Source organism: Hemitrygon akajei, chromosome 1, assembly GCF_048418815.1.
Source record: "Hemitrygon akajei chromosome 1, sHemAka1.3, whole genome shotgun sequence".
NCBI classification, from domain to species: Eukaryota; Metazoa; Chordata; class Chondrichthyes; order Myliobatiformes; family Dasyatidae; genus Hemitrygon; species Hemitrygon akajei.
In genome coordinates this window covers 66,133,426-66,159,268 of record NC_133124.1, presented here as the reverse complement: position 1 = coordinate 66,159,268, position 25,843 = coordinate 66,133,426, and the positions used below count along the sequence as shown (strand labels likewise).

Here is a 25,843-nt window from a genome sequence, read left to right as displayed (position 1 = left end):
CACAGGAGAGGACACTTCCGTTTAAATTTTCTTTACTACTGACGTGTATCAGCAACAGCAGATACATTGTAAAGACTCGGCATGACACAGGGAGAATTGTACTTATAGGGCTCTAAGCCAAAGGCAGTCTGCAGTTCAGCTGAACTGCTGCTCCTTATATTGTGGTGTAGATGGACCAGAGTTGGCAGCAACGGGTGTTATTCTCCTGTTGTTTTGGGGAACGTGCTGCTGTTGTTTGGAGCAGGTGGCAGAGCCCAGCAGGTGGGGACCGAACGCCTGGATCTGCGAGGGCAGCGGCTTCCCCTGACAGGCGGGGCGAGCGGTGCATCCTGAGTACAGACACAGCCGGCGCTAACGGCAAAAGCAGGCTCTCTCCCACCCCCGCTCCCCACCGCCCTTCCAGTTCAACAATTAACCAGTGCCAGCTTTCACACTGAATTCTTCTTGAAGAAATTCCTCGTCTGGCCCACATAGTTGAGGTACTGTGTAAATAACGTGCATATTTTACCTATAATGATATTTTAAGTAGAGGTGAAAAAATCACGTGTTAAAATCGTACATTTGTATTTTGCATGCAAAAAATCAGAGCGGAAAATGCAGCATCGGCGCAGCTGTGTTTCGTATCGTTTAGCTAGTTGAATGTTATGAAAAAAAAACTAACAGACTGGAAATAAGCCAGCAGAAGGGGGATTATGATGCAGATCTCAGAGTAGCTGGATTCTGGAAGTCCCGTTTTAATAGCAGATCGCGATAAGACACAGGGAGGAAAGCCAGGAGCTCTCGCTGGAGCAGATGGCAGAGAAGGAAAGTGCTTGAGCCGAGCCCGAATGCAGCAACAGCAGCAGCCCTTCCCTCTGTTCCCGGCAGCCGGGCTTGGGAAAGCATCACCAGGGATCAAGGCGCACAAACACAGCTCTCAGGCAGAGGGGAGGGAGAGAGAGAGCGAGCAGGAGACACTCCACCAGTTTATTGTTAACATATTCTTGACCTCCTGACCTCCTTCACGACACAGATGTCTGCTCTACCTCTTTCAACTCCCCCTGGCTAAACCCCACCCACCCCGCACCTGGGGAGTGAGGAACCAGTTTCAGAGCCAGGCTGCTTTGCGGACAGGACTCCTCTAGCTGCTAACGAGACTATCTGCCGGCTGTGCACATCTATGGAGGGCGGCTGCCTGGAGTTTGTCTTCTGATCTGACATCGTCACGGTCGATGCTGCCGGGGCTGTTAGCATCAAAAGGAAGCAACACGTTTATATTTGTTCTAAAGCAAACAGCTTCCCCCACTTTCCTTTTCCCTAAAGTTGGCAATAGTCCTTCTTGCTGGGGAGATCTGAAGTTTTCAGCTTTTTCTTCAGTTGGCGCTGAGTTTTACTTGTGGACGGATCTGCTTGGTTACAGGAAGAAACTTACATTCTTTCCTCATTGTATATTTCGTGGCGGAGGTCTGGAAGTTCTGTAATTTAATAAATATACGAATGGTTGGAATCTCTGGATCTTATCAACGTAAGTATGGCTCTTAACAATTGTCCGAATAGTACTTCTCTCTTTCTTTAGCTTCAGTTTAGTTCTCGGAGCATTCAAGCTGCAAGTTACGAGTCCAGACCGTACTATCGTGGTATTTTGATTTTCTGTAGCGTGACATTTATCTGTTTTTTTTTGAGTCAAATTGTACAAGTCTGGTTTAAAGCATGTCTTTATTCTTTGTGGAATCGAACTGTAAACGTTATTTGAAGAAAGGGATCAAAATGAAAAAAAAGATTACCATGATCTGATCTACATTAAATCTAATTCAATGGAAAGTTGTCAGACTGGACAGAGTTGTGCACTTTTAGGTTAATTATATCTCTTAAATCAGCCATCATCCTTCTGTCAAAACAAATGTCTAGTCCTTGAATTTCAGAATTCAGAAATTTCACCAGAGGTTTGCATAATATGTAAAGAACGTCAATTAACTTGTTTGATCTTTGTGGGATTTGATTATTAACTGGTCTTTAAAGTTCTTGTCGTTAGACTTTTGTTGGATCTATTTTCAGCACCTAATCCTATTATCTAGGAAGCATTACATCTGCCTTTGTTTTGGGCTACAGTTATGCAATATAGTAATAAGGGACTGGGGCAAGGGGGAATGGCTCCACCTGGAGAATGAGTTGCAGGGCAGTTAGTTCTTCCTACCCTTTCCTGTCAAATCGTATTTTCCCCTTTTACAAGAGATGCATTCTAAATGCAGAGTATTCAATGCAAAGCCCAATTCATTAAGATTCTTAGTGACTGCTTTAGTTGTGAGCAGCTCAAACTGAAAGAAAGTTAGCATCTGCAATTTTGCATTTGAAAACATGAGTTGTCACAATTGTCAGTTTCATCTTTTGATTTACTTTGATGATTTTCCCAATGCTGTTCATTAATGGAGATCTTTTGGTTGTTAAATGGAAGGTTAATATATTGTTTTGAGCTTTGGATTTCAATTATAAGCTTGGTCTTTGTTTTGTGGGAACTTGTCATGTGCTGTGATCAAGATGCCTTATCAGTTAAATAAAAGGTGACTTAGAACATGCTTGTTTGGGGAGGCCAGTTCTCATGATTACTATCAGAAGATGGAAATGGATATCAATTTATGTTTATAGTTTGGTAACCTGTGATCAAATAAATGAGAATGTTATTCTTAATGGATATTAAATATGCTTAGCTGCTACTTATACTTCAATAGAAACTGCCTGGAGTTTATCTAGAGAAGGGGAACACATATTTTTGAAATTCCAACTAGTTTAATTCAATTACCATTGCAGGACTCTTCAATATTTATTTTGATCTATTTTAATTTTCAGATTAGTTTCTTTAGTTTAAATTTGCCTCTATATTATATAGGAGAACATGCTTAACACTTTAGTTTACAATAGACGTTTTACGGAAAATCATTTTGAGGACATTGAACCAATAAGTCTTCCCACCTGTTGCATCCACAATAATTTCAGTGAAGTTTATTTCTGTTTCTCTGGATGAGTAGTTAATCGATACTGACAGAAACAGGAAAATTCCACAGACTTAACTTTTTTTGGAATGCTTTGTTTCCTCAGCAGGTTTAAAGGGTGCATATTGTTTAAAACTGGTCCTTATTACGGCAGTTATTCCAACAGGGTGAAGAATTTCACTCTTCAGAGAGGCATAACACATTATCATAACATAGCAATTAGTTATTCAGCTTCATATAAAAAGTAAAAACAGATAAATGCTAAATTATCATCATTGGTATGTTACTAATCTTTCATCCTGTAAAAATTGTTGCAATCTACATCTACCATTGCAGAAGATTATGACTTTTATCTTGTATATACTAAATTTATGAAAAATGATTTTATAAAATAAATCATAATATTGTGTAGCAGATATTGCTGGGTAAAAGATTATATTAAAATGTTTCTTCTTCATTTTTAGAGAGAAATTAGTATTTTTTTCCTGCATTATATTTCAGAATATTGACAAAATTTCAGTTTGTTGGAGCTAAAAATGTGCTCTATAACATTGATAGAATTTTAATGTTTATAAATACTGCATGTTACGAGCCAGTTCAGAGAACAATAATACAATTGGTTCTCAAATTTACTGCAGGAAGCAGAAGGAACAGCATCCCCTAGTGAGAATATAGTGCTGGAAATATTCTTCACAACAAAGCAATATAACATTTGATCCAGAGTTATATTTGTTGAAATACTGTTTGACATTTATCACATTTTAAAATCATATCTGTTCAACAGTCCTTCAATCTGTGAAGCAGATCTAGAGTGCTTTAATTTATGCAAGCCCAAGAAGTTATCCAAGAACACAGGGGTAAAAATGCACTTTGTTTAAGTGTAACGATATTAGTGATTCTAAATTATAACACATATAATTTTTTAAAATTTCAATGAATTGGGGATGTGTGTGTATAATTACGAAGGCACTAAAGTACATTTTAATATTGATTTTATTATCAGTGCTCCTAACTTTATTATTAATGTGGTTAGGTCTGAATACAGGGATTATTTAATTGGAAAAGCATCAATTTAATTTGTTATGGGTAATTGTTTTGCTAAGTGTTGAGTGGGGTTACTTGCATGGTGTTTGAATAGAACAAGGCTCTGTCCAACTTCAGTGGTGGTGGTAAGTGCAGAGGGCTTGCATCTGTCAATCCACACTAATTATAGATTAAGGCTAAAGAAATGAAATATAAGCAGTGGCTGTCGGTGATTACTTTAGCTGTCCTAGAAATCGAGTATTTGTGAACTGCAAGCATTTAGAAAACAAAATATTGACTGTATGATCATTTTATTATTTCCATTAATAGTCATTCCATCTTGTAATTATTGTTCTTGGCCATGCATCCGAACCTTATTATTAAAACTGGATTATAACTCGAAAAATGAAGGCAGTAATTTGTCTGGTGAAAAATTGTTCTCACAAGGTCACTTTTGTAAGTTAAATGTTATTTTAGTTTGTCATGCCCATAGTCATATCAATGAGGCTTCCATGTTATTGGATTAGTTGTGGATTTGTGACAGAGCCTTTTTATCTACCATATTCATAGTGGTGCCAAGCTTTTCATCAGCTTCTTTTTTATATAACAGTTCTGCTTTTCCACTCACATCGTGGCAAGGTGCTCTCACAATTTGAACAGTTTTCCACCGGGTGACAGGTGTCCTGCCAGGCTGCAGTTGGCCATGAGTCCATTTTCTATAATCCTCAGTCCGTGTTTTCCCTTTGAGTTGCCAATTAACTTCTTACACACCCTCTGTTTATTTTCCTGGATCCATCTGGGCTGAGCTGATATTGTAATCACTCTAATGCACATTGCCTTTCCTTCACACACAATGTGCCATCATGACGAGCCTTTTATTTTAGATAAGCCGAGGAAGTGTGTTTAATGAATACAAACCCGTTGTGCTGGTGTGCACTCTGCCAGAAGGTAATCTCCATGAATAGGTGCTTTCAGTGTTTGGAGGAGATGCATAAGTCGATAAGGCTAAGAGTGAAGATGTAACCTGTTATCTGCTGCTCCTCTTGCTGGCAGTGAATTTACATTTAAAGATTAACAGTGAAGAAAAGCTGCCTTTTGACAAGGTTAGGTATCATTCCTGGTCTTGACAGTATCTGACATCACCTAAACCATTTCTGCAGGACTTCTAAAGGTGAGATTACCAGAGTCGTTATCTTTAATTGGGTTCAGCATTCCATCTCGGACTGCTTTCTGTAGTGTAAAACTAAGTACTGGGAGATGATAATGGAGAACAAAGGATTATTTATTGATGTGGCTTTATAACCATTAGAATACTAAAGAATATGGTCAGGGTAATGACTTGATTTGCTATTTCATTATGTGTAAATTGTCTGAAAATAGTCTTGCCTCTCACAGAAAAACCAATAAAGCTCTTGAAATGAAGAGGCAAAAAGCCTTTGTCTTATTTTGATGGGATACATTTGATAGCACTCGCTCTCTTGTGTTGTAAAGCTGTAGAGACTGGTGTGAGCTTGTTTAAATATAGGTAATATTGCTCAGATAGCATAAAACATGTAAAAATGGTTACATCTGGATGTATTTCAAATCAGCAACAGAATGAATTTTTAAAAAATTTATGATTTGTTTTTTGCACGGTGTGAGTATTTTGTTTTGAGGTATAATTGCAACTCGTCAATAGACTGAGACAATGGAAATCATTATTTACTTCTGGGCATATTGGCATTTTATGTCCGTGACTGGCTCAGTGTGTGGTGGGATATTTTAGGATCTCACTGGTTACTGTATACAAATATTGCTGTAACTGACCTTTATGTCCTTAGACAACCCAGTTGATGTTTGCAGATTCCTCCTAGGGGGTTATTATTTAAACAGGGGTATTACATTACATAAGATGCAAATACATGGCCTTGTAACAATTTAAACCTTCTTGAATCAATTCTTATATCATTCAGTAAAAGAGGGAAATTTAAAGCCTACTGTAATGCTGGTCGGTCTAAATCATCTGCCTTCTAATTGTGGGTATGCGGATGACTTTTAAGAATATTCAAGACTATTATTTTCATGAAATTGTTGAGCTTCTGTTTGATCAGCAGGTGCTGCTAAGATGAAAGCCATGCACAAATTATTTCAAGGGTAAAAAGTGTCGATTGAAAATGAATGTGATAAAAGAAAGAGCAATCCGTTTTCTGTTTTCAATTTGTGCAAAGTTTGAAGAGGTATTCTGCTAAACTGCCACATCTGTTCCATTTTGGAAATTGCAGTACAAGCTCCTATAAATAAAGTGCTTTTTATTGGTCTAAATAGCTTGAGTTTACAAAATGGACAAAAATATTTCCTGTGGAATCTTGATAGTAATTTGGCTCTGCATGACATTTTCTTTTTAGTAATTATTGATAATTATGGGAGTGATTATAAAGATGGTAGCAGCATTTTTGCTAAAGAAAGATGGAAGATAATACTACTGCTAGAAATGTTGTATTTAATTATGAAAATCAAGTCTGAACATAAGTACCTAGATTAACTATGCATTTTGTTTGGGTTTTTGAGTGGTGTATTCATGTTCCAGCTTTTGTAATGGATTCCATTCTTGATTTATGGAAGTACTGGAGCGGCATGTGTCTTATGACATTCACCTACTGTATCTTCACTCAGTTTTATTGAATTGCATGACTTAGTGCGAACAATACTGAGACAAAAAGCATCTGACTCTGAAATCTAATTTCCTCAACAAGCATTATAGCTGCTTCTTTCTCCTCTGGGGTTTGCAAATAAAGAACAAAATTTTAACTTGCACCTTTCAAATATCATGTAATTTTTGTAATATCACATAATTTTCCAGCTTTATTAAGAATTTTAGTACCTTTACATTGCACGTTTAATCATATGTCTAATCAGAAAGATAAGGCAAAATTCTTTGATTTGGAATAAGAGAGAAACATTTATGAGGTTTTACAATGAATGGTGGTAAAGGGGGATAAAAAATGTTAATAATGTAATCAGGCGATACATTAGTTAAAAAATACACCCTAAAAAATAACCCAACCCCAGTAGGCACTAGACCACTTGCTGACATATTGCGTTTCAGTTTGAGGCTGAGTTCATTATTTGCATTAGTAATGCAATTATTAAATAAAATCTCAACATGATAATGTAATTGTACAGGTAAATTAAAATAACTTGTAAAAATATTCTGAAAGGAGGAGGGTTTGGTGAGATATAGCGGAGTAGAGCAATATAAAGAAAAACTGTATAATATTTTAGTGTTTAATTGTTGTAGAGTTGCCTGGAGGCATTTTAAAACTTGGTTTGCTACATTGCCTTCATGCTCAGACGCTCAGCAGATGAAATCAGAAAATCATGTTTGCAGCTGGGCAATTACAATGGTACCCAAGATCTGTGACTATTGAGCATGAACGCAGATGCCTTCAAAGTTATATTTTCTTGCATGTGGAGGTTGTTGGCATGAAACAGATGCCTTCATTTTTTTTGAGAAGTCAGCCTGTGGATATAATTGGTTCTCTCTTCCCATCCTCCAGGGAGAGTCTCTCACAGATGAAATCAGATGAGAAAAAAATTTGCACAAAGCAAACGTATTCATGGTTTAACCGCCCGGTGCTGCAGACAGTCAGTGACTAGATTCCCTCATATTTATGGAATAAAAAGTAACAATGTCGACATTTTTTTCAATTTTATTACTGTAATAAAAAATCAATTTGGCATTACTGTAGCTAATATGTATTTGCATCTGAACTAAATTATATATACAATAGTGTGGATGATTTTAAAATCCTTTTCTGGCAAAGCAAAGCTTTTACAAAATGAGTACATTTTAGCATATGGTTGGAATCAATCAGAAAATATCTTGTGCGTGCAACTGATTACATTACCATCTGCCATAAAAAGTCTTCAGTTGGCATCTTTTTTTACATAATGTCAGTAACACAGGAATCATTTTATTTTAAAAAAACAATGATTGGCTCCTTCATAGTAAAGGAAACTTGGGCTTGAATTCAGATAAACATATGGTCTTCATCAGTTCATAAGCTGGTAAGAAAATTGATGCTGCTGCTGTATTTTGGAATGGCGATGTTTTAATTTCCTCCATTTTCAGACCAATATTTTGTTAATGTTATGACTTGTGTTTTTAAATTTATGTGCTAAGTTCTACAAGTTGATCATTTCAATGGAAAATCAGCATTTCCCACTTTTTTGTTGATCATATTTATTTGGTAAAGCTTTGGCATTGGCGTTTAATTCCTTTGGTTATGATAGTTTGGCACCTGGTCCATTTGTGCTGTTTTTAATTTGCGAAAGTGTTTTCACTTGAATGAGTTTGCCAATCTGTTTGTTTATTGTGCTCTGGACCACCACATAAGCATAGTGACTGGATATCAGAGAGATGGCAGCATCATTGCAACAATTGAATATAATATATACATTTTAGAATTTGTAACTATAAAGTGGTAATTTATTCTCTCTTGAATGTTTTCTGATGATACCTTGAGTGGTACTGAAAATACATCTCTGCAAGAGGTACTTCATTTATTCAGGGCCATTAAAATCACAGAACTGTTAGCGCACAACCCATTTCACATAGTGTTGATGCATTGAAATCTTTTACACCATCCCTCCTTTTTGTTCCATTTCCATAATGTTTTATATCCCCATTCATATATATTTTTCTTCCAAAACCAATTTACGTGATGTTACATCATCTACCTTATTAGTGACTTCTGGAATTAACCCTCTACCTGAGGAAAGAGAGTTGTGTAACGTGTCTTTCTTACTGTGATAATTATCATTCTCTGACTTTTGGTAACAAAAAGGGATAGTTAAGTATAAATAACATCTTTAATGTTCCGAGGCTGTTGCAAAATGCATTGAACTGATGCAATTTTATTGTGTACACAAGGACATAAAATTGCGGCATATGGCAAAGCCCTATTAATGTAAAATGATTAGATGTTAAGGTAATAGCCTAGAAATTTGAAGCATTAGCACTTATTTTCAAGCACGAATCACACACAAATATGATTTAATATATATAAGGTGGTGTCAGTGATCACTTCTGGGTGAAATTGCACACTTCAGGATATTGGCCCAGAGGCAATGTACAACTCATATCAGTATGGCCAGTATTTTCCTAGCATTAATCTTGCAGGTAATGATGTCATATGCTAAATAAATATTACATACTTTTCCCTTGTCAACATAAGTAGGGGCTTTTGGGTGCAACCAACAAACTTTCTTAGAAAACTCATAACAAACTAACAGTACGTTGTACTGAGAACATTTGGACATTTTGACATTCTTTCCACAATGGATCTATCTGCCAGCCCCAAACCTCAACACTGGTTGTTCCATCACAAACTGAAGATTTTTGTATTCTGTACATCAAAGCCACGTCAGTAACATTCCATTCTTTGAAGCGATTTGAATGGGGCAGGCCATCAGGGAAGTGTGTGCCGGCTTTCCCTTGCATTTTCCTTCATATCTAGACTGACCTTTTAAGCAGCTGCTCGTGGTTGCCTGCAGAAAAGTTTCTTTGAGATCTGCATTCTTCTCAGTGATCATCATGGCAAAGGCACATTAAGTTAGGAGCTTCACACTCAAAATGCTGGAGGAATTCAGCAGGTCAGGCAGCATCTATGGAGGGAAATAAACGGCTGATGTTTCGGCCCAAGACCCTTTATCAGGACCACTTCTTATGCTGTTCCTGTCAGGACTATGCAGGACCTATTTTAGCACATAATTCCATAGAAATATGATTATGTAGTGATGTTTTAAACATTTTTGCCAAGGATCCTATTGGAAATATACTGTAATTTTAGTACACAAAAAAGGGGTGAGAACTTAATTTCCATCACAGCTGTTGGTAACTGAAGGAAGTTGGCTATAAATATAAGTCCATTCCCTTTCTTACTCTAGTTGAAATAGTACATGGGATCTTATATGATCACCTGAGTAAGCAGAAAGGTTGCATGTGAATGACAGTCTCGTAGATCCACGCTTCCATAACTTTGGAGTATTGGTTTAGTTTATAATGAGGCTTAAATTTACAAATCTCTGATTCGTAGGCAAGCTTCCATGAAATGAGACTAGGTGACACTTAATAATTTGTTACCTGTCAGAGATAACCTTCTGATATTTACTCTTAAGTTTTGATAACTAGTGGAAAAAATCTTTCATTGTTTGCCAATTCAGTCTGCTTCATAATTCTGTGTTGCCTGATGTTCAGTGCAGTAGAGTGGTCTGTTTTTATATGGCAGTTACATGACAAAAATAGAGGAAAAGGGTTCCCAAGTATTTTAAATGTAATCCCTTCAATTCTATGAAAACTGAAAGTTACTTTCATTTATTTAGGTAGTAATTTAGGTGACCTTTTAAGTACATCATGCAGTTTTTTTTATTTGTATGCAGCTTTCATCCTTGTTAGTGGTGTAAGGGGCTGGTTGTTAATTAGCCTCTTGGTTTATGGATTTTCTTAATCATTTGTAATTTGACATTTTTAGATATAGTTTGTTTACCTTGACTTTATAGCTGGGCATATTTTTTGGAGTTACTTTAGAATTTTTTTTTACAAATTTAATGCAAGCTGTGTGTGTTTTGACAGGACGGGTTAGTATTCCATCGGTGCCGTAACAGTAAGATAAATGTATGATAGCAAGGAAGGACTGCACTATCAGGGATGTCTTTTTTGGATGAAACATTAAACTGAGACTCTTTATGCACTGTCAGGTGATGGGAAGGATCCCAGGGCACTATTTTGAAGAAGAGCAGAGGTGTTATCCCTGATGTTTTGGCTAATACTTATCCTTTAATCAACATCATTAAAGCAGATTATCTGGCTGTTAACAAATTAGTGTTTATGGGATTTTGCTGTGTAGGAATTGATGCTATGTTTTCTACATTACAGCAGTGTGTTGAGTTCACAGGTACTTCATAAGGCTTTTTGGAAACATTCCAAAGTGGTGAAAGGTATTTTCCAATTGCAGACTCTTCTCGTGCTCATAGGTGGCATTATTGCTGGTTTTTACTTTAAATATGCTTTTGCAAATGTTGTTTGCTATCTTGTGCTTGTATACCTGCCTCTACTTACAGATATACGGTTGGTATTTGAACTTGTGTTTAAAAACTTAATCCTGCAAATTGTCAATCTGAAAGTGACTGTAGTTGTAAACTACTCACATGTATTGGTAGCATTGACAAATTGTTCATAAACACATGCTTTTGCACACTGATCTTGAAACATTTCAGTCTGGCAAAGCTTCTAAAGTTATTAGTTTCTTTTGTATTATTACATGTAAAATCTAAATAATGCTGTTTTTATTACCAATGGAAGTGAAAATTAAATGAGATTTCTCCCTGTTTGTAAAATCAGAAAGGGCTCCTAATTATGAGAGGGAGGGTGCAGCTTATTATCTGGTTCTCATTTAAGCCTTTTGTCGGGGTAAAGATTGATAACCAGGCTAGAGGCCAAAGTCATCTATAGTTTGAAAAAGACGGAGGAAATTAGGCGAGGACTAGCAGAAAGGAGTCTGGTCAAACCTGCAAAACAATTGGAATTCATCAAGTAGAATAGGAAGGCCAGTGAAATAGAGAAAGGAACTTTCATTTGAATAGAAGATTGGGGAGGTAGCCAAAAATGCGACTTTGTATCTTCAGCTGCTATTTCTGACTTGGGGCATTGTCTCCCTGGAGCTCTTATCTCAAATTCCTGGATTTGAACTTCTTACTTCCTAAAACTGAACAAAACAAAGTGCAGCAAAATAAAAGCAGATGCTGCTGCGAATAACAGCATGCTTTTTCTGCAGTTTCTCCTTAATCAGTCCACGTTCTGGAAACATAAATGTATAAGAAACCAGCCTTCGATATGTTCTCAAAAAAAAGTTCACCTTATAACCACACAATCTCTAAATCTTCCCCTGTGTTTTGTTTTAACAAATATAAAGTTTTTTTTTAATAATCAGATTACCAACATAAATTTAGGGTTACGATTCAAAGAAAGAAAGGAATAATGTTGAAAGGAGTTTTTTCATTGAACTTCTTAGATTGGAGTACTTTATTGCAGCTGGCTAATGAGGCAGGGAATACAGCACTATTTAAAAACACATTGGATACATATCTGAAAAAAACATTAAAGGATATAGATGACAGAGATGCAAGTGGGAAGTTGGTGTTGGAATCAACACAGTCCTGATGAGATTAACAGTTACCTGCATGTACTTTCCAGTTACACCAGTTAATAATCACTGGGTCCTGTAAAAAAAAAGCTACATTTCTGAAGCATGCCAAGGCATCCTGAGGAAGATGCTGTGCATTTATTGCCTTATCTGCCTGCAACTCACTTTGAACACAATTTGCTCCCAGCAGCTCCATAATCTTATCCAGAACTATTGTCAAACAGCTTTGTGGAGATTGAAAAACTCAATGAACCAAGCTTTAAAGAACCATCAAACCACATCTCCTTGTTGGACATCGAGGCACAAAATTCAGGCTGGCATAATTGAAGCAGCATGGAGCTGCTTTCCATTGAAGCAGACTCAGTCTAAATCACTATCATATGGCCACTATCATAATCAAGGTGAATGAGACATGCCTGTAATTGTGCACTAAAGAAATCCACCTGAATATCATGGGAGAAATTTAGCTGTTTGCAAAAGTAGTGGCAGAGAGCAAGTGGGGTTGATCAGTTCCCCCTAGTGCTTTACAGTTCTGAGATCCTTCTAAGTACCTTATTGGAGCTTCTACTGGTTTTCATTTGGGGAAAATTCAGTAGATTTTGGAAGATGCAAGTACTGAAGTAATTCGTGGAGACAGGATCACCCTTTCATGTAGGAAATGTGCTGCGTTCTCAGTCTCACAGTGTATTGGTTGGAGTGTCCAAGACTTGGATATCTACCCTGTTTTGATAATGTTGAGCTCCCCGTAACAGTTAATGCACACTCTTTCTGTGCTCTAGAGATCTTGGCCTCTGCTGCCTTCATAAATATAGCCAGTAGCAAAACTGGTTTAACTTTTTCTTCAAATGTTAGTTGCTGAAGCTTTATATTTGTCATTAATTACTGGTAAGGCAAACCTATCTAAAACACTGAATGCAAACTTATACATGTTGCTGTGGGTGTTACCTTACCTGTGACTTTGCCTATAATTTTTCCACAGGAAGATATTTTTGGACAGAAGGAGGACTTGATCAGATCAGAGCTGACCATCAGTGGGCTCTGCTACACCGATCTGTCAAAACTATTTTAATCAGTGATGGAGGAGGGGCAGATTTCTACAGTACATTACACTGGAGTTACTCATTTGTACTAATTTTATTCAGTGGTGTTTGGTAAATTTGTACAAGCTGTTGTATAGCCCAGAGGAATGTGGTATTTGTAGTTCTTTTGAATTTTTAACCCTCCATTGGGTACTATTTGTGTCACATGAACACAAAAAATTGATTAATCTGCTTCATTGAGAAGGGTCATGTTTAAAAAGTGAAGACTTGATATTTGTAAATGTATTTAATGAATAGACATCAGTTCATTCAGGAGTTCAATATGTATATATTGGACATTTTTGGTAATATAACAAATAGTGTTATTTGTCACATGTACATCAAGACATCAAAATGCACAGTGAAGTGCATCTTTGCATCAACGACCAACACAGTCCAAAGATGTGTTGGGGGCAGCCTGCAAGTATCGCTGTGTTTCCAGTGCCAACAAGGCATGCCCTCAACTTACTGACACTAACCTGTTCATCTTTGGAATCTGGGAGGAAACCAAAGCACAAGGAGAAGAGCCAGACAGTCATAGGGCAAATGTATAAATTCCTTACAGACAATGGTAGGCATTGAACTCCTCAAACATTGGCGCTGGTGAGCTGCCAAACTAATCTGAGTACGTGTTGAAAGCAGCCCTCAAGAAATCCATGTTTCTAGCATATCCAAAGTTTACTAACCCTTACTAACCCATTCGTCTTTGGAATGGGGGAGGAAACTGAAACATCCAGAGGAAATCCATGCGTTCACAGGGAAAATACACAAACTGCTTACAGGAAGCACGGGAATTGTTCCCTGATTGCTTGTGCTGTAAAGTATTATGCAAACAACTATGGTACCCAATCCAGTCTATTGGAGAAGAATAAAATAAGATTGATTGTTTAATATGATATGAAGTCCGGCAATTCACTGAAGTGTGGTGGACTTCTTAATTTTTAGAGTTGCGTGTTAAGATAAAACTTCAGTGTTTTAATCCTATTGCTCCTACTTGTTTCAGGAGTATTCCCTGTTCTCCATCATTAATGTCTGTAACGTAGCTGCCCTGTTTTACACCTCTGCTGTTTGCCTTCATTCTAGTCCTCCCTTTCAGAAAATTGTCAGAATATTTTAAAACTATAAGTTACTTATTAAAGATATATGATAATGTTCCTGACTCTTCTATAAAATATATTTTCTAAGATCTTTTCCATGTACAGTTTCACCATATTAACAGTATCTGAATTTACAAAGCATATCCTTTTGTTTTTACTACATATATATGTTATGCTGTGGGTTTGGCATTGCAAAGACTTTTTTGACATAAGACCATGCTGGTTGCATTGTACAAATTAATGATTGTAGTCTGAAAATACTTTAATCATCATGTCAATAAATAATAACCAGTCAATAAATAACTCAGATTCAAGCTTCCTTTGTAAAGGCTGGGAAAACTTCATAAAATACTTATCATATGCATCTGATTTATGAATGCTTTGAAAGAAAAAAAATGTCTCTGAGATCAGAGTCTCTAACCAGATGGCTTTGAGACACTGGTGTTTCTATCATGTTTCCTTTTAGAAATATCTAAGTAGATGTTGTAAAACACCTTTTACTTGTAGAATATGGTAACATTTCAGACTGGATAATGTTATTTTTGTGCATTTTGTGGTTTAGCCCAAACTGTATGGGTGGTTCAGGAAAAAAAGACTGTTTTCTGTTGATGCTCCGCGTGTTCGAGCGGAAGCAGATCAGAGTTTCTGCGGAGCCTTAAGCATGGGTCAGACTCATACACAGCGTTCCTGCTTCCGTATTTAACAACCTGAGGAGCAAAACATCCAGTGGCAACTGTGTGAAAATTCAGTATCTTGAGCCACAGTTTGTTGCTCTAACATCCTGCAAGCCAGTCCTGTCCATTCACAAACGTCAAGGCTGGTTCCTGACAGCATGCTATCTCTGCCTAGCCTGGGTTCCTTTCATTCAGGATTCATTGTGTTAGAGAGGGTTTGGTCAGGAATCCGGGTTCCTGCCAGTACTACTCTCTCCCAGCCCCTTAAGCACTGACAGATGCCTGCTGTTGTGTTCAAAGGAATTGGCTCTTTGCTCATTCTATTCCTCTTTGCATCGGAGGTTAGAATTTACACCATCTTCAGCAATTATGGCAACATATAAAAGGCCACAAAATCTGTGCTAAGTTTATTTCAATCAATGTAGATATTGAATCTGAAGAATTTAATCACGAGATAAATATTGGTCAGGGACAAGGAAGGAAAGCACTTTGTTATAAATATGCTGTCAGTATTTTATTGAATTTGAATTGTTTATATATGTATATATTCATATGTTCATGTTTCATTAAATGAATAAAAGCATTCTCAACCTACATAGAACTAAGGAGTAGAAAATACGGTTACCTGTGTAAAATAAGCCCAAATGTTTTACAGATAATGAGCCTCCTGGTAGTTTTGTGAGTGGTTCTGTAGCACTCTGAACAGCTGATCCCAGCATTCTCTTCACCTGCTGTGCTGTATGACCAGCTCCACCTAGTGGTTTATTTGGTTGCTGTTGGGTTTGGGGGTGGGGGGGGGGGTGTCTCTTTGCAGTGTTCCTTATGACATGCCGTGGTACTTTTTTAAAAAAAAATATTGCTTGAAATACCACAGAAGTCATCTTTCTTATAAGTTTTAGGCAATTAAATTGTCACTTGTAATCTTTGGATCTGTCTGAACAGTTAACTGATTGATGAATATTTCTATACCTGTGTGGAGTAAGTGGTCCTTGAAAAATCTCTAGTTGTTGCATAAATATGAACACAGAAAGATGGGACATTATAAACTTGTATCCTTGTGCAAGGCTTTTATACCACACAGTTAATTAGTGACAATTTCAGCCAAGTGTAAACAGAGATAAAACATGAATCAATTCACAGAATGAGGGAAGACCTTGACATTATATGTGCAGTATGGTATGGGGGTAACATTCAGAGAGTGGTCCAGATGGTAACCAACATAGTAAGCCTTACATTTTTTTTATCTCCAGCACAGAGGAAAGAAAGTTAATTGAAGCATAAGCTCTCACCCTTGCATTTCAGCAGAGCTAACTCATCATCAGTCAGATAATAAAGGGTTGAAGCAAGGGAGGGTGGGGGAAAAGCAGTGAAATGATTGTGCATGTAGAGAAACACTTCAGCTGTGGTACTGTAGAAGCACAGGAAAGTGAACTCTTTTGGCCTGTTTATGAAGAAGTGCAAGAGTTGTTCCTCCCTGACAGATTTCACATGGGTGGGTCAGCCTTGCCAGCAGGAGGCTTTAAGAAACCACTAATAGCTTCCAGCTGTGTGGAAAATCAGACCCTTTAGAGTCAAAAATGGGAGATTTGAATTTCAAAGCATGCTAATGCCTTCATTTCTGTTCACTACCATTTGGCCATAAAAGATTATTTTCTAATATGTCAGCCCAATTGATGACCAGTGGTCCGAGAATGAAAGGGAAACAAGCAAGCGAGGAAATTTGTACATTGGTGAGTCCGCCCTCCAAGCTGGTGTGGCATTTTGTAGAAAGACCTACCATAAGATGAGGGGATCTTAATAACCATTCATCAATTGATCATTGGCTCATCATTGAGTGCTACGTTATTCAGTTTATCAAGTCTTGCACAAAAGTCAGAAAAGGCTTCATTGAACTTTGTTAAAGCAAAACTCTGAGAGTAAAATGCTTTATTTGAATTCATTTTGCCTTTTTTATTATTATTCTTTTTCCTCTTTTGTTAATGCAGTCTAACTTAAATGAGTCCTTTTATTTGGTGGCTTGAATATATGAAACTATTAATTCCTCTATGAAAGCCCAACAAGAAACAGGAGCAGATGGGGTAGAAAGCTATTTGGTTGGGAGTATTACTTTCAATTTCTGTCTATGAGGTGTCAGTTCTTTTGAATTAACTCACTTAATATCTACTGTGGAGGCACAAATTTAGTGTATATGTTGTCAATTTATAGTTCAGGAGACTTGTAGAAAAAAAATCTTGGTGCAGGTAGTATATAGCTGATCTCAAAGTCAATTTAGTGTTCCATAGCACTGTGGCAGAAATTTTGTTTAAAAATTTAAAGTTGTTAAAGTCTTTACCTTTTTAAAAAATCTCTGTGTGTTTAATGTGTGCCTGTCTGATCTCCATTCTTTGCATATTTTGGTGATCATTTCATCCTGAAATATGTATTTAAAAACTAGTTCTTGTTTAAGTTTTTTTTAAAGTAATTCCAGGTTCATTTGTATGTAAGTTTTGTGGTGATATTATTTAATTATCATATGGAGTGACTGCAGGCAAAGTTTTTCTCAAGCGATGACAATAGTTGTTTTACTTTTAGCTTTCCTTATTTGAAGTTAAATTGATGTTGAGAAAAGTAATACCAAATACTAAAAAGATACTAAACTTTCAGATTTCAACTGAATCCATAACTCTTAATGCTGCAGACTTTATTGTGCTCTTTGGAGTTGCTTTGAATTAAATCTCATCACCTGGTTTGACCTCGGCATTATTTCAGACTGTTGCTCTATTTTTGGGTGTTGACGAATTTATGCGCAGATTTATGACAACAGATGATGGGTTTTTTTCTTACTACTAATATCAAGAGTAGTTAAAGTGCACTGAATTGCACTGATTGCAAATTACAGCCGCTTGGATTAAGCTGAAGTGGGGGATGCTGCCACATGTGTTGCACCTTTCCTGTAATTAAATAACCTAGAGATAAAGGCCTGATGCAGCTGACAGTTCCAGAAAACACCAGAGGAGTATCCAATGCATAAGCATTCTTGTCTTGTCATTCCTTTCACTGATAAACCACTAGGTGAGAATCCCTAAGGAATTGGTCCATGTTAATGTGGATCAATCTGAAGCCACAATTACTGTTTTGGGGATATGGACCTGGCATTTAGAAGAGGTGCTGCAAGATGAGAGACAAAAAAAATTAAAAATGCTTATTGTGTAATCCTGTTGTTTGTTAAAGAAGAGCTGACAATAATTGCTGTTCATAAGCCTTTGAGGTGATCCTGACTACACTGGATTCCCCCCCCCCCCCCCCTTTTAAGAGCTGCATTACATTAGGAAACAGCTTATTGGCTGCAGTACTGCTGTGAGTGTTTGTTAACTGACATCAGTTGTCAGAGAGCCATAGATTGATCCATATGTGAACAGAGCATATTCATCGCTCTCAAAAAAAGGTCAGTTTTTCCTGTGTTCCCACATGGATTTCATCAGCGGTTTAAGGCGGCTACAGGGAAAAAATGCATTTGCATTGACAGAAGCTGAATGCTGGTGGAATCTATATTCAGACACATGTGAATCATATGCTGTAAAGAAGGCAGAAGAAATACTACATGCATTATAGGGGAAGGATTGTAAGGAGTGGGGACAAACAAATCAAAGATTTATATTTCCGTTTTTTTAGAGAACGGCACAGATTATCTGAAGTCTTCACAAGAAAATACCCTTGTGGCTGACGTCTTCCCTGCCCTCCTCTGCGTTGGACCTGGTAAGAAAGATACAGTAAAAGAAATCAGATGAGGGTCTCGGGCAGAGATAATTTGTGCATACATCCATGTCATTGTTCTGCCTGAAGAGACTAGGCTTGGTGCAAGGCCACATGTGCTCCTGCCATCATTCACATTTCTGCTCCAAGTACAATTCGGAGTGTCAGCTCTCCATCTGTCTATGCCTGGCAAAAGCACGCACCCAGTTTCCTGCCTCTAGGTAGGGTGCCGCAGCCAGCCTTATGGCTGTCAGTTTTCTCTGATCATTCCAGAGCAGGGAGGCAGTAGGTCTACTGACTCTAGTTCTGTATTCCTTTTTTTTCCCTGCAGAAGAGTGTAGAGGTATGTTGCTCATTCACTGATGCCAGGTGAGTGGTGTGAAGTGACCTATTCACTGACTGCTAGTAACATTGACAGGATATTTGCTTTAGAAATTGTCAACCTAGAAGTGAAATTATAATCATTTATTGCCTTGATGATAGATCTTGTTTTGAATGCAACATGTCACATTTTATTAGCTATATGTTGTGTGTGAATTGTTAAGCCATGTGGCTGATGGTGTTATATTGTCTTAAGATAAAATATGTATCAAGAGAAACTGAAAGTGCACAGCTGTTTGTTTACAGATTATTTGATTAGAAGTCCAGAAGTGGCTGCTGTTTAAAGGAGACTACTCTTCACAGATGGTGTTTTGAAACTGTATCTGCTTGTCTATTCTGCTATGTGTAGGTATTGCCAGTTGTTGAAGAATATTTTTCTTGGGGGATTTAGGAAATTTCTGACCATCATACTGAGCTATTAATTCTCATGCCTTCGCATAGGATGCTGCTTGTTTCCAACACATTTATGTTAATGCATTTCAGGCTACGATCTCTCCCCCTGAGTAGTTGCTATGGGTTGTATTGTTTTCACAGTGATATGTAAAAGCTGGTGTGCTGTGCTGTACTGTCAGTCTTTGTAATGTACATAATCTGCTAATAACAGATGTGTGTAACCACAGCATGTGTGGGATTTAATCTTTTTGAGCATATCTGACACTTGACTATTTTTGATATCCATTTATACAGTATGGTAAGATCGTCTCCACAAATTTCCCTCTACAACTGTTATCAAATTTCTGTCTCATTGAGAAAAAGCTATGTGTAACTGTAGCTTTTATTTTTTAAAAAGGTACAATTAGGTAACTGTAGCTTTTATTTTTTAAAAAGGTACAATTAGGTCCATAAACTTTATCTATACAACTTCTAATTTGGGAAAAATCTTCTACTTTGGTGTATTTTCTGAAGTTTAATTACATTGACCGCTTTCAACTCTAAAGTTGATGATGTGCTGAGAGCTTTTATCCTCGGTTATTTGGAATAATACAATTATTTTTTTATTTAAAGTGATCCTTTGGCCAGTAAACATACAAGCTGAATGCCATGATTTGACTTCAAAATAAGCAACAGTATCCTGATGGGGTCTGTTTCCACATCTCATTGTTTAAAAGCAAAACCTGGTCAACAACATCAGTGTTGGAGAATATTTTTTTTAAAGTTAAGGGGCTAGCTATAAAACACAAGAAAACTTATGTAAACATAATTACAGTGAATAGGGCAAAGGGGCTAACATAATTATTTAAATAAATAAAATTGTTCACTGCCTTTATTTCTTCAGGATTTCCATTTAGTCACATCTTTCTATCATGCTTGTGTTTCTTCCAACACTTTAAGGGGGAAATAAAAGCTTCTTAAGTGAAATTTTTGTTAGTGTAAGCAAATATTTGTGTTAATCTTTAGTGTTTAAATTGTTCTTGTGTAAATTACAAACATATATTTCAGTACATAATGAAAAAAAGTGTGCCTTTGGATGTGGTTTGCCCATGAATATCTATGTAATAAACTGTGTGTCCTATCAGGCTGTTGTATACAAGGGAGTGTTTGTGAGGGAGGCTACTATAGTGTACAGTTTCACAAAGCAAATCTTGTGAACCCTGTACAGTACTTCGAAAGAACAGATGCAGGCTTATAAATACGGCACCCTTAATGCATCTGGCATTGCTCAGGGTCATTTCCGTGAAAGACCATCAGTGATCATGGTCATTGTAGTACAAAATGATACTGTTCTATTAGAAATGGCCTGGCATTAGGTCAGACCACCCTCTTAACTTCTGCCGTCCAGATGTGGCCACAGCTCTTTTTCTTTATATTTCAAAATTGGTTCTGTTTTCGAAATCTGGTTCTACTTAGGACATCTCCATCCCGGGGCGCATTTCATAAATTGTCCACATATTTTTCTTAGCAGAGAACTTAACTGGCTGTAATTTTTAACACATGGCTATGTCATGTGATATTTTCAAAATACTTGCAGACAGCACTGAGCTGGTCCCAGTAGAAATAAACAGCCATTCTGCCGCCAGTCCTTTTTTTTTTGAATAAGTAAGAGACTTGCCTGCATTTTATTTGCAGAAGAAACATTATTTTAACACAGATTTCTATGGTACTGTTAGAAATACTTCAAATAAACAGTATATTGGTTTATAGATTTTTAATTAATTTTTCAATAAATACTTTCCACAGTCTGCAAATGTACATTTAAAGTTGTGGAGAATTCCTGGTACATGCTGTACTTTGACAAATATGAACAAAGGAGCAGATCGTGCTTTGTCTATAAGGTGTCAATCTGTTTTCTAGTGGGCACGTCTGAATTTTCAGTAGTTTTGAAATATGACGTCCTTATTTTTCTTTTCCGTTATTTCTGTGAAAATACTTTTGTCTAAAATTAGTTAAGGTTTATTCTGAGAGCTCAGAGGTTGAATTAAGTTCTCCCTATGGCTTAAGGATAAGGTTTTCTGCATTTCTTCAACAGAGTGTTTAAATAATACCAGTCACTCGAAAAACAAAATAAAACATTAGCTTTTTTATTTATAGTAGGCTGACTAATCTAATGAGCCAAATGATTTTCATATTGTGGTCCCAGAGACCTCGTATGCTGTGGCAGTTGTGCTCCGGCAGCATCTTAAAGAGTGGCTGACCACAAGCATCATGAGGGTCACATATGGCATCTTTAGGTAAGCAGTATCTCACAAAGGGCAAAGGGTTTACCATATTTAATATCTAGTTTTGGACAATCTGTCCACGTTCTGTAATTAGTTATTTTTTTAAATATAAAAGATAACCATTAAAGGAGTAGTTTTGTTTTATTTATTGCTTTTACATAAAGTATGTATGCAAATACATGCACAAAGTATGTATGTATTTTTGCTTTCTGCCTAAGTATTGCTTTGTGGTTCAAAACATTTCATTTTTTTGTTAAACAATACTGGTCTTGCATTGCTGTACATAGAATATTTCAAGCCAACTAAATATACTTGCCTAAAACAAAGTAAATCAAAGGGTTAATGGACTGAATGCTATATCCAATCTGTAAAACACAGCTTGAGTATTGCATCAAAATTTAGGGCTCTACATTTCTGCATTATAATGGATTTCTTTAAAATCTTATATGGAATTTTTTTTTTAGAAGGGCGTACCTTTTGTTTTATTTTTCCAAAAAAATACAGTTAGCAGAATAGACTTAGGAGAGGAATTCTTCCAGCTTTTTGCTTTTCAATGCTGGAATTAAATTTAAAAAGCCTTTGACCTTGTCTTTTAAAAAAATATCTGAGCAGGCTTTTGTGCTTCAGCAATTGGTAGCTCTCCCACAGGCACTGTGCAGATAGCCTGCTGAAGTCCCATAGCCCTCACCTTATTTAATATAATGGAATAACACTGCTTTTGGAACCACCTAGTACAGATGAGGCAGCCCCTGGGATATGTACTTCAGGGATTGAGGAACCGAATGCTAAGAAATGTGTAAATCTTAGGGGACAATGAGGGGATTGCAGGAAAAAAAAACAGTACAGGGACACTAATACATCTTCTTGACAAGCAGAGGTTTGATGGGACATGTACGGCATACTGTTCCATCTGGTGCTTATGATTGCATGGCATATTAGCATGCTGCAAGTTCATAATGTATTCAAGGCAAGGAACCATCCTCTGCATACCAAGTGAGCTCTCCTTCCCAAGACTGCCTTTGAATCTTGATGATCGTGTCTTGCATGTTCCACCTGTGTTCTACAGGACAAGATTCTTTTCTAACACATCACAAGAGACGTGCACCCTATGCATCTGCTGCACTGGAGGATCTGCTTATTTATGTAAACATACAGGTTGGATTGTAATCAGACTTACCAGTGTCCTATTAGAATCGTAAACCAATTCTCCTAACCAACCTCTAATTACAGGGATAATTACTATCAAACAGCATGAGTTAAGGGGATGGGGTCACAAGTGCAGACATTTTCAGCATTGGTTACAGAGCCATCATCCCAAGCTTTTTGGCTCACAGCAAGGTTTACACTGCTCTACACCCAGTCATTTAGAGAGGAGGCCCAGAAGTATCACAGTGCATAGTGTTTGGCATAACGTGACATATTGGCTTTAAATTTCAGCATAAGCTTCGGTTGTGTTTGAGGATATTTCCAGTTATCCCCCTTGGTAGGTGATAACGGTTCTAAACATGACTGTTCAATTCAGTCTGGCGACTTTGTAATTAAGATGTACTATTTTTTTTGCTGAAGTAGTCCATAGCACATTAAATCCAGAAAAAATTTGTGGGAGTGAGGGTGGGTAATCTAAAATATTTCAGCGAATGTTTGTGAGATTCCTTGAATTCTTCAACATTTTATTCAAAATCTGCTTTTGGAGATACGATGCATATAGTACTTTATGCACTTGAGTACCATGTGTAATCCCTGAAAAGCCAGCCCCACCAAGTCAGCCCTTTGTATAAAAGAGCACCTTGTTTAAACCAGACTGAATAATTAATATAGGCTGTGTGCAGTGAAGGATTTCCAATTGCTCTATATACATTGAGGATTTTCACATACTGGAAGACTGTTGGGATAAAGGAATTTGGCACACATTCATCTGTGAACATAGATAATATTTTTCAAAGCTGCAGGAAGCATGATTTACATAGTTTGCTACTGTCTTTTAATTGTCTTTAACCAACTTGAACATGAAGTTGGTCAGTACTTGCCATCTCTGAAGATTAAAAAGATTGCACGTTTTTGCTCATCAGCCCTTTGTTTCTATTTAGGTTTGGCCATAATGCTTTAAAACACTACTGTAGCAAGTGAATCCATTCTTTGAAATAAAATAATCACTTCCATTGAATAAATTTGTTTCAGTTTCTGGGGGAATGAAAGGGGAACAAAGCAAACATTCCCATAATTATGCTTTTAAATTAGAAATAATGTATTTTTGCAGAAAGATCTGATATGTTCAATTGAAAAGATCCTTTTGTGAATTTCCATTGTAGCTTTGCTTTGTAAAGAAAAGTTAATCATTCAGAATGATTGTGCTACCTAGAATAAATGAAGCTTATTTACAAAGGCTTGAGACATACTTTCTGAGTTTACATCAAGTCACTAACTTTACTAGAAGCTTGCTTTTTTTGGGTATGGATTAGGACTGGCCCATTATTTCAGCATTATCTCCATCATGAATTGATTGTGTTAAACAGCACTGAATGAGTTGCAGATGGTGGCAATACATTTAATTTGCAGGACCTCTTGGTTCTGGCTCCATCTGATCCAGGGCAGGTTGGCTGTACAAGAAACCTGGCTGACACCAAACTGTCAGTACAGTAGAAGCGTGTGTCTGCTGGGTTGGGGAGGCAGTTTTAATCCTCAGCAGAGCTGTGCTGCAGATGGAGATGCTTGGGTGACTATTTTGGATAGCTTTCAGATTTCATAAGGAAGTTCTGTATTAGGACTAATTGTGTGTGTTAAAGTGCAGAGATACATAGAAGTAACATGATTTCAGATTTATAATTACAGTTTATGCTTCAGTACTTGTAGAATGCTGTGATATTTAAGCGTGAGGAATATGAGTCTCTTGTATGAGTAACAGATTAATTCCACAGGCTTCTTTCCCTTGTGTTTTGGAGCTGGTTATCTGGACAGTCTTTAACAGTACACCATGAGTGTTAGCAGAATGGAAACCAGATGGGCTTGCAGTTCCCACTGTTATCTTCCAACCAGCCCTGGCAAGCTCGCTACCTCAGCATGTCAGGAATATTTTCCTTTTATTTAGGAGAGACTGAATTCACTGCTCTGTCTAGAGTAACATGTGGTTGTTAGTTTTGGGTTTAAGGACTGAAAAATATTTGTAACATAGTGATTTTGAACACTTGAGGTAGTAAGGTGAATACACAGGATGCTCTGTTAGAGGGTGACTGGGTACAAACTTAATTATTCATCTTTGAATATTCTGAAACTGTAAGTGAACCAATAAGAACAAAACCTTCTTGGATATATAAGTGACAAAACACAGGAGACCCATTTCACTTTTCATTCCATGATCCTAATTTTCTGAAAGAACTGTTGTAATTACAAGTAAATGGTAGCATTTGGTGGTGGTGGAATGTTTGCATGGGTTTATTTTCTCAAAGGATGCTCAGTTAAAAATGATCTTTAAACCAACATAATATATAGCCTAGTTAGTGCCTGTTGAATATTTGTGTAAATGCACTATTTTAAACTTTGCTTGGTTTCTAATATTGTGGAGGTTTGTATTTAAATATTTAATCACAATATTTAAAACGGGGGTTTGAAGCAAATGGGAAATTAATCATCATACTGAGGAAAAATAAGAAAAGGTAGAAAAAGGCAGTATACTTTCATTTCAGAGTATCTATGATATCTAAATATTTGTTCAGAAGCAAGAACTCAAAGAATGAGGGAGGCTGTGAAATATCTCGTATCAGCTGATTAAAAGTGAAACACGATAATCAGCTTTTAAAATTTGACACAGGTAAAAAGTGCAGCACGTTGAAATGGTTGATAATATTGTGCAAGAATTAATTGTAGTTTATTGTTAATGAAGATGTAGAATAATGACCCATGAACATCTATGATAGTCTACTGAATATATTATGCAACATTTTTCAAACTTTAAATTGTGGTCCATTATTTGTTAAAATTTTACATTGTATGTTTGCATTTTATTTAGTATAATATTGCAACTATAATTTTCCTTGTGTACCTCTTTACTTATCAT

The 25,843-nt window shown here is 36.8% G+C and overlaps 1 protein-coding gene across 13 annotated transcripts in view; it reads left to right on the top strand.

Moving 5' to 3' along the window:
• Positions 1 to 166: 166 nt before the first annotated feature.
• Positions 167 to 25,843, top strand: part of runx1t1 (RUNX1 partner transcriptional co-repressor 1) — a 90,159-nt gene continuing 64,482 nt past the window's right edge. For 2 of the 13 annotated variants that reach the window (XM_073044640.1, XM_073044599.1), the window contains exons 1-2: positions 711 to 1,504; positions 18,674 to 18,757. In XM_073044640.1, coding sequence (XP_072900741.1) covers positions 1,477 to 1,504; positions 18,674 to 18,757 — 112 coding nt within the window. In that variant the 5' untranslated portion in view covers positions 711 to 1,476. Of the gene's footprint in view, positions 480 to 706; positions 1,505 to 4,915; positions 4,938 to 4,990; positions 5,161 to 18,673; positions 18,758 to 25,843 lie in introns of those variants that run through there. The other 11 variants (XM_073044650.1, XM_073044632.1, XM_073044683.1 and 8 more) reach the window with 11 other exon arrangements.